The sequence below is a fragment of the Oryza brachyantha genome, chromosome 12, assembly GCF_000231095.2.
Source record: "Oryza brachyantha chromosome 12, ObraRS2, whole genome shotgun sequence".
NCBI classification, from domain to species: domain Eukaryota; kingdom Viridiplantae; phylum Streptophyta; class Magnoliopsida; order Poales; family Poaceae; genus Oryza; species Oryza brachyantha.
In genome coordinates this window covers 16,076,855-16,086,883 of record NC_023174.2, presented here as the reverse complement: position 1 = coordinate 16,086,883, position 10,029 = coordinate 16,076,855, and the positions used below count along the sequence as shown (strand labels likewise).

Sequence of the window (10,029 nt, the reverse complement as noted above, 5' to 3'; positions counted from 1 at the left end):
GATTAGTGGTACTTAAATGAACTGTTCCTTTCTCAGATTTTTAGGGGGTATATTTGAAAAAAAATAATTATGAGTAAAACTTTTATATTTGTTTTTTTAGCGATCTAAAACCCTATGCTGAAAAAATAAACTCCAATGAAAAAAGCTAAATCTACTTACATTAATGTAAGATTAAAAATTTAAATTTTAGCTTATAATTATAAGCAGATGCAAAAAGATAGACTGATAATAAAAAATGTCCGGAGTTGACTGCTGCTGCTTTTGGCAGCAATATATATATTTGCAAATGCAAAGGTCTCCTGCTGTTGTAGTGGATATCAACGTGGCTTGGGTTTTAAGTTGAACCCTGCATGCGTGGTGGGTTGACATTTTCTAGCTGTCAGTGTCATTATCCACTGACAGATAAATGCGCTTGCTAGCTTTGGAAGGTGGTCAACGGCACCATCTAATTAATGCTAATGCACTACGTATATACGTGTGTTGATCCGGTCAAATTGCTTTCCTAACTAAGTTGGTCATGGTTTCGCTTAGGAGGGGAAAAAAGAAACTGTATATTTATAAATAAAAAATAAATTATAAACTTTTATACAAGTGTTCTTAGCGATTTAAAAATAACTGAAAAATAAAACTATAATAAAAAATCTTAAAATCAACACTAAATTTCAGATTAAAAATTTAGGTTTTAACTTATTATAAATATCAGTAGAAGTGAAAAGATAAGTTCATAAGTTCATGAGTTTCTTTTCAGTCTCCTTGCAACATACTCATATATTGTTTTTGTTTTCTTGTTGTGTAAATTAAGTGTGTTGTCATGATGATCTCTCAGCATCTGAGCTGAGTGAGTGGGGTTGTTGCATCTTTTTCATCAACATCAACACAACACACACATCTGATCGGAAGAGAAAAGGCGCATAAATGCATGGATATATAATTAATCAGCCACTGCACCACACTTAGGTGCCAGTGTTACAAACCTTGAGGTGTCACAAAGTATACATACATATATTTATATACTTAGTGAGGAAACCGTGACTAAATATTTTATTGCCACGTTGCCGTCAACTTTTGCATTTTGCTGGCTTGCATATTGCAAGAGTTACTAGATTGATAGATAACATTGTTAAGTGGTTTATGTTCATGGGATGCGGCACTAGCCGACCGAGCTCATATTGCTCTTCTAGTCAAAGCAGGTATATTAATTTGAGCTATTTTAACACTCAAATATTTTAATTACACAAGATATAGCACTGGTAGAAGTTCATCTCGGTATATTGTAATGGTATATAGTACCGAAAGGAACTTAATTACTGCTGCCTCCCTCCTACATGTTTAATGTCGTTGACTATTTTATACACGTTTGACTATTCGTCTTATTTAAAAAAATTCATAATTCATAATTATTTTTATACCATTTTATCTATTGCTAAATATACTTTATGCATATATATAGTTTTACATATTTTATAAAAAAGTAAGACGAATAGTCAAACGTGTATAAAAAAATTAACGGCGTCCAACATTTAAGGAAGGAGGGAATATGTAATATTCTTATGCATGGGCTCTCCTGATCTATCTTTATAAAAAGGTGGAACAGGCTGAGCCACCGTCTGAAAGGCAAAACCCGGTTACCACAAGACCCAGTCTTTTTGCTTATGTTTAAAGTTAAAATTTAAAATTTTAACTTTAGAGTAGATTTGAGTTTTTTTTATCTTAGTTTATTTTTTAGCATTGTCATTATATTTATATCCAGAGTAATTTTATGAGAAGTACAGGAGGTACCACTGTTTTTATGTAAAATTTAGTATCTCTTCATACATTAGATACTAACACCTTTGGTCCAAAATAAGATGATTTTTCAGTTTTTTGATACAATGTTTGACTCTTTGTCTTATTTGAAATTTTTTTATGATTAATTTTTTTATTCTTAATAGATGATAAAACATGAATAGTACTTTATGTCCGACTAATTTTTTAAGTTTTTGTATAAATTTTCAAATAAGATAAATGGTTAAACGTTGGACATGGAAAAACGAAAAATAAAATTATTGTGAGACGGAGGTAATAAAAGGTATCAAATTTTATATAGAAAACAGTGATAACTCATGATACCTCTTAAGAATAAGAAAAATGTTCTTATATCCGTAACTGCTCATGGCCTCGATCAAAACGGTGAGTGCAACATGAAACGTGGAGAAGAATTAAGGATGAGAGAGGAAGCGGACAAGCAGCTAGCTGGGCGTGGAGGACGAAGGCGTCGTGGTTGGGGTCACCCAAACCCAAGTTGCATGCCGGCGACGGCGACGGCCACCTTGCCGGCAAGGGAACTCCATCGGCCGCTGTCCGTCCATGTCTCACAACTGGCATCTATCGAACACACAAATGCTAGCTCGCGCGTGCAGCAAATTAGACCCATCCCTAAGCTAGCTAGGAAGTGATTTGAGCCAAACGGAATATATGCAAACGAAAAATAATTTACGAATAAAATTTTTATACGTGTATTTCTTGCTGTTTTAAAATCTAAGTTTAAAAATAAACTTCGATGAAAATCTCAAAATCATCTTTAAATTAAAGGTTAAAAATCAAAATTTTAATGTATAAGCATAAGCAGGAGTGCGACGGCCGGACGTCGTCGTCGGCGACCACCGCCAAACCCGTGCGGCGCCACGCAAAATCGACCGGCCGGAGATGGCCGGAGGGGGTCGCCGTCGATGCGTACGTACGTTTTCTCGCTTTTTGGAGCTGGTACGGACCGCCGGCGAGCCACCGCTGGCAGCGACAACATCACACCCATCGGCCTCTGCTCACTCCCGTCTCTTGTTGTAGATAAAATTAATCGGTGAATGGTCTAAAATGTGTGCAAGGGCGAGTGATGCAGGCTGCTGGGGAGACTCAGGCCACGTTCGTTTGAGGGCCATAAGTTAACTTACCCTGTCATGAAAAAAATAGTAATGGATTAGTACATGATTAATTAATTATTAATTATTTAAAAAATATAAAATAGATTAATATGATTTTTTAAACAACTTTTCTATAGAAAATTTTTGCAAAAAATACACCACTTCGCAGTTTGGAAAGCGTGCGCGCGAAATACGAGAGGATAAGTTAGTGGCTGTTTGTATCTAGAGATTTTTTTAGTTCCTTAGTCACATTAGATGTTTGGACGTTAATTAGGAGTATTAAATATAGACTGATAACAAAACTAATTGAATAAATAAAGACTATTTTATTAGATAAAATTTTAAGCCTAATTAATCTATGATTAGCAACTGTTTACTGTAGCATCACATTCGCTAATCATGGACTAATTAGGCTCAATAGATTCGTCTCGTGAAATAGTCTAGAGTATAGGGTGAGTCTTATTAATAGCCTATATTTAATACTTCTAATTAGTGTCCAAACATTCGAGATAATAAGAACTAAAAAAGTCCTTGAGAATCCAAACAGGGTCTTAACTTAGTGTGGGAGCCAAACGCGGCCTCAGATGACATGGTGTCTTCGTCAGCTGTGAGATCTACTTAGATAAAGTTAAATGTTCGACGACAGCATCAATGTTATTGAATAAGATAAATAATCAAATATATACTTATAAATATTAACATTAAAAACCGAAGGGAGTAGTAGGTTTTATACTCCCTTTGTCCGAGAATATGAAAGGTAGGTTAGTTTCATCTATCTCTGAATATAAACGGTTTTAGAGTTAGGCATGATTATTGAGAAAATTGGTGGAAGTAAGTTGGAAAAATGTTGGGATTGATAGAGAAAAGGAAATATGTGAAAATACTTTCAGATTAAAATAATGACAAGTCAAAATTGCCAAATGTTATGAAACCAATTAACAGAGTGAGTATTGCTTAATTAAGCTGAGGTGCTAAGAAAATAACTAGTTTGCATCTTTTCATATTATTATTATTACCATCGTTTTGCTTATATATTCCTGACATCCTAATTTACCGATTTTTCTGCACATGAATAATGTGGGCGCAATTTTGTATTGCCAGAACACAGTGCTCCAGTTTTTGTGTGCGCACAAATAGGGGCGGGAATGGGCCACGACCCGCGGGGTCTTTCACAACCCTATTTAATTCTTAAAAAATATTAGCTCAAAATTTTATACAATTTTATTTTCAACCCGTTGTGAACCTGATCCTTAAATTTTGTAGGCAAAATAGTTGGGCCCATTACCACCGCTATGCGCAAACATTTGATTCCACAACGTGCAACGAAGTGAGATATTTTGGCTTATAGTTTTCAGCTTTTTTTCCTTTGAAAAAAGAACCTTCACATGTACACATATTTCTTTTCCTCCTTTTTAATTTGTGATTTTTCTGCCTTGGATGTAATTATATATCCGTTGAAGCAAACAAGAATCACATGGTGATATCACTTCTACAACAAAAAGAAAATGAAGAAGAAGAAGAACATGGCAACATGATTTTTCGTGTGTTTCAAGAAAACACAAACAAGAGAAGAAAATCACAAGACATCAGACTGCAGGCTCCTCTGCTCATGCATTCGTCGCCATTTTGTGGTTCAGGAACGAAGCCAGAAGCATCCCAGAATTGGGTCAGCAGTTACGTAGGCAGATCCATCGTTTTTTTCCCCCTTTTCTTTCAGTTACAAGCATCAGCTATATTTTTTCCTATTTCACGAAAAAAACCGCAGCAGTAGTTAACTTGTCCAAACCGTGAGAGTTCATTCAAATCCTTAGAATAGTTTTCACGAGTACCCTTCTTTCTATAGGAATGATACGTAGGAAAATCAAATGAAAATTTTTAGTTCTATAGGTTGCAGCGAGAAAATATAGAAAAATTTACGTTCATTTGCTATAAGTTGAAATTCTTCAAAACCGAACCATCCATAAAACTGAATGTATTACTCCTACAGAACAGAAATCCATCCAATTAGTAGCCTTGGATTTTTCACCAGCTAGAGCCATCCCGGGTAAATTAATAAACACATCGTCACCCTATCGGTTTGATCAGATCAAGAAACTATGCCGATATATATATTTACTCAGGTTTTCTTTTTTTTTTCCAATCATATATACATTTACAAATACATCTGTAATAACCTTACATGAGGTTAAATAGACCAAATCAAGATGCTTTAATCGGTCAAATCAAACGAACGAAACCTTTTCACAGCAAGGAAAAGAAGCAATCTGTACTTTTCTGCCGTTGCTCGGGGAGATGTTTCCAAGATCGAAAACGTCAGGGTTTTCTATGGTTTTCAGCCGCCGATGAGAAGATTCTGGAACGGAGAAGAAGCGAGAGCGATGGGGAAAAAAGTTGTTTCCTGGCTCTTCTTCCGTCACCTTCTGCATTTAGCTGTCTCTGCACTACACAACAACTCGAGCCCATTCCATGGCCATGTTACATATTCTCTCTCTCTATATATATCTGAATACATATACATATTTATTTGGTTTTTGAGGTTTGTGAGCCTAGTGAAAATCATTCTGGAAACTGCACAAGAAAAATTTCAGCTTTGGCAGCAAGCAGCCGTCCAGAACCATCCACAAGTGAGTATTTGATCCGGTTGAAACTTTCTTTGTTTTTGGTGGGGAACAAATGAGCAAGAGATCGATTGTTCTGTTTCATTAAATCAAATGGCAAGAAAATTAGCTCAGAGAAAAGAAAAGGAGATGTGCTTATACAGAGAACAGAGGCGGCGATTAGCTTAGGAAGTCGTTGCCTCTTCTTTGACCCGGTTGACACTTTCTCTGGTCCAACCTGAACTCCTCCTTTGCTACTATATATATATATATATATATATATATATATATATATATATATGTGCATTACTACATTACCTGAAACTTAAGTAATGTAGAACTACTTTTCCTTCTGATAATGTCAACTGCACACTGTGATTTGTTTGTTGGTCAGAGTTGATTAGTAGTATAACAATTGTGGTCTGACTTTGGACAAAAGTCAGTGTAACTGACAAGTAAGCAGGCAATGCAGTGCTTGTCTTGTTGTTGCTGTTGTTGTTGGCAAGAACTCAAGAAGTGATCTTTGAAGTGGTCACTTGAGAAGATCAACTCAAAGTTTTTATGTTGCCCTGTCCCCAGCTGGTAATATGCAGGAAGGAGGCTGCTGCTGTTAGCTGCCCTGGTTGCACAAGCAGGAAGCTGGGCAGCTTCTTCCTCCCAGAGCCAGTTGTTAGACGATTGCAGCTTGGTTGGAGGAAAAAAAAAATGGAGGAGCAGCCAATGCCCAAGTGCCAATGCCGGGTCACAAACACGAGCTGAATCGTCTGACATTGGAAGGTCCAGCGGCAGCGGCAGCGGCAGCGGCAGCAGCAGTGTCGACGACGGCGTCAGCAGATTGTTGTGTGTGATGAGTTAGTTAATGGCCACCATTAGCAAATGATCTTGCAGTGCAGCCACCCAGAGAGAATGGACGGCTGCTCCTGCTTCTGCTGTTTCTGTGGGCACTCCATTCAGACAGGCAGACAACAATTTCCCTTGAAAGTGTTTGCACTTTACCTAGTATTTTATAGCAGAGCATCTGTGGGTGATATGTACAGGGTTCAGAGTTTTTAAGTGGTACATGTTTTTTGTTATGAGGCCATTAGTGGATTGGTAGTACCATGACTAATAATTTACTGAATGTCATCAGTGAAAGAAAGACAGTGGCTTAGTATGGTGATAACAGTATTAATTAGTTAGCCTATGCTCCATGGCTGGAAGCAAGGAGGCAAGCAGTAAGTTGGTAACTGTAAAAGTGGAGTTTTACTGACTGTTAAAATAAAATTACCACAAGACTGTAAAAATTACTACTCCAGTACAGATCCTGAGTGGAGCAGTTTCTGCATACTGTTTGTGCTCACCCAACAAATCACCTCATCTTTTTGTTCTACCAAATTTACATGAACACTCACCTGAATTCAACTCAATTCACCTTACCTATAAACCTCAAAATTCACTGCAGATCTCCTCCAAATATGAAAAGGAAAGGACACACCTGAATCAATCCACCTGCAACTGATGAAAAGAGACTTTGGTACCACAAAGAATATGGGGGGCACATCCACCAGCAAACAAACAAGACCAGCCCCACAGAGAGAGAGAGAGATCAGAAATGAGAAAAATGCAAGGTAGGCAGATTGGGGACAAAAAAAGAGAGAAAAAAAGGCAGATGCATTTCAATGTGGCACCAGCATTTCTCTGCTAATAATTCAGCAGGAACAGCAAGCCAACAGAAATGCCACAAGCAGACACACACACACACTCTCACTCCGATCTTGCAAGAAGAAAAAAAGAAAAGGATCAACCTTTATTATCATACTATCATCATACAGTGATCTAAGAGTATATATACAACAGCGTGGAGAAAATGGAGAATAAGGCATGATTAGTAAAAGACTAATACTAACCAACATCACCACAGTTGCAGCAACTGGGTGGTTTAACCTTCCTTCCTCTCACATCGTCATCAGTAGTAACAGCAGCAGCAGCAGCAGCAGCAGAAGTATCAGAGAGCAGAAGCTGCTGTTATCCCTATCACAGGTGACTGAATGATAAAAGCAGAAACCAGCTGAGCTCTGTACAGAAGCAAAAGCTGCAAGCTGGGCCCCACCTGTCAGTCACTCAGTCACCTGTGGCTCTAGCTCCCTAATGACACTAAGCTCTACTGCTAATAGTGTGTGATTAACCAGAGGCATCTGTTAAAAATCAAGGAAAGAACCAAGAGATTTCAAGGAAGCAAAGTGAGAGTGGTCAGGCTCCCGGGGACCTCCTATGGCGCCCTCTGGTGAAGCCATTGTTTTTTTGTTCCCTCCAAATTGTGCTCTCCTCCAAGAAGATTGGAAGGTGTTTGTAGGAATGAACCAAAGGAATCAAGAAACCATGGCGGCGGCCGGCCGGCCGGTCGGGCGGTCTAGGCCTGGGAGGAGAGCTCGCCGGCGTTGATGAAGGTGCCGTGGAAGCCATAGGGGACGCGAGAAGGGAGCTGGACGGTGGCCTCGAGGCGCATGTCGGCGGCGTTGACGACGAGGAGCTCGGAGGTGCCGGCGGCCTCGTCGCGGACGAAGGAGAGGATGTAGCCGTCGTCCTCGCCGCGGGCGGGGGAGGCGGCGGCGCCGGCGCCGTCCATGGGGACGAAGCAGGGCTCGCCGCCGAAGCGGCCGGGGCCGTAGTCGAACTTGGTGAGCTCGCCGGTGACGAGGTCGACCTTGGCGAAGCCGGACACCTTGGGCCACGGCTCGGCGACGGCGAGGTAGGCGTACCTGGTCTTGCGGCCGAGCATGTTGCGGTTGACCATGCCGACCTCGAGGTTCACCTGCGTCGACGGCGGCAGCACGGCGCGGCGGGTGGACTCGCCAGTGCGCGTGTTGAGGCGGATCTCGGTGAGCACGCTCTCGAGGCGGTCGTCGGACTCGTTGAAGATGGAGTCGGCGGGTGTCATGCAGGAGCCGACCACCACCACCTCGTCGGACTCCGGCTCCTCCCACGCATTCCACAGGTGGAAGCAGAAGCAGTCCGGCACGTCCACCCACACCATCTCCGACGAGCTCCTCGCGTACTTGGGCAGCACGCCGAACCGCGACGTCTTCTCCTTGTCGAGCACCACCGGCGAGCCGCCGCGGAACATCTCGCCGAGCTTGAACACCACCTGGTGGTCGGGCACCACCACGAAGTTCTCGGTGATGGCGAAGTCGTGGATCATCGTCGGCTGCTCCAGCTCGATCTCCACGTCCGGCGACTTCGTCCCGTCGGCGCCGAAGTAGAAGTACTTGAGGTACGGCTTCTTGATCACGTCGTAGCTGAGCGCGAACAGCTCGCCGGAGACCGGGTCCAGCTTTGGGTGCGCGATCATGGCGCACCCGAGCTGCCCGTCGAAGTCGTACCGCCCGACCGTCTCGAGGTCGCCGTTGCCGGTGACCCGGACCTGGTACGGGAGGTCGTCCTCGGACATGGCGAGGAGGCGGCCGTTGAAGTAGACGAGGCCGGCGTTGGCGACGCCGGTGCCGTGCGAGGGGTCGACGAGGCCGCAGAGGCCGCGCGCGTAGAAGAGCGCGAGGCGGGCGATGCCGGAGTGGCCGTGGAGCTCGCCGATGGCCTTGGGGAAGACGGCGCGGCCGAGGGAGCGCTCCTGCTTGAGCCGCGCCGTCTCGGTGAAGCGGCAGGCGTAGGACTCGGCGGCGCCGTTGCGGATGCGGACGGCGTGGACCATGCCGTCGCCGTCGAACAGGTGGTGACCGGCGGTGGGCTCGAAGTGCGGGTTGGCGCCGTTGCGCGCGTAGACGCCATTGATGAAGGGCGGGATCCGGCCCGACACCGGGAGCGCCCGCACCGGCGGCTGCTCGCCCACCGGCGCGAAGTTCCCGGCGATCTGCACCGCCGGGTCGGCCGTCCGCGGCAGCGCGTGCGGCCGCTCCAGCACATTCGTGATGAACCCCTCCTCGAACGCGTCGAGCGCCACCGCCGCGGCGCGCTGGAACAAATTGAGCCCCTCCTTCTCCGCCCTCCTCGCCGGCGCCTCACCACCGCCCCCGACGCGCACCGACGCGCCGTCCGCCTCAGGCATCATCTTAGGCGCCGCCGGAACGTACGCCGCCGCCGCCGACGACCTCACTGCCCCGGACGACGGCGCGCTCAGCACCGAATTCGCCGCCGCGGCGCGCGTCGTGAACCGCACCGACTGCCGCCGCGGCCGCGCCGCCGCCGGCGAGGCGCCATGTATGGAGCAACAAGAAGCAGGGGACTTGGCCGCGAACGCCGTCGGCATGGCTACCACCAGCACAGCACAAGAAAGACAGACAGAGAGACACTGTATCAGGTTCTTGGAGGAAGAGTTGGCGGGAAGACGAGGAAGAAGAAGAAGAGGAGATGGGGGGGTGGGTGATGAGAGGAGGAGGAGAGGGGGGGAAGGGTATATATAGAGTTTGGGGAGGGAGACAGCGGCAGCGGAGGTGGAAGCAGGGGAGGCGGAGGCGGAGGTGGAGGAGGAGGAGACGGCGAGGCGAAGTGGGCAGAGCCCACGTGGTGGATTCGCGGGAGAGAAGACCTCACCTCGGCTCGGC

At 44.5% G+C, this 10,029-nt stretch overlaps 1 protein-coding gene across 1 annotated transcript; it reads right to left on the bottom strand.

The window, feature by feature from the left end:
• Nucleotides 1-7,311: 7,311 nt before the first annotated feature.
• On the bottom strand, nucleotides 7,312-9,824 carry LOC102719350 (9-cis-epoxycarotenoid dioxygenase NCED5, chloroplastic). The gene has a single exon (XM_040529577.1). The coding sequence runs from the start codon at nucleotides 9,732-9,734 to the stop codon at nucleotides 7,884-7,886; it is 1,851 nt and encodes a 616-aa protein (XP_040385511.1). The 5' UTR covers nucleotides 9,735-9,824; the 3' UTR covers nucleotides 7,312-7,883.
• Between the last annotated feature and the right edge of the window lie 205 nt (nucleotides 9,825-10,029).

Coding starts and splice junctions, on each gene's coding strand:
- LOC102719350 (XM_040529577.1), bottom strand. CDS start 9,734: ATGCCGACGGCGTTCGCGGCCAAGTCCCCTGCTTCTTGTTGCTCCATA.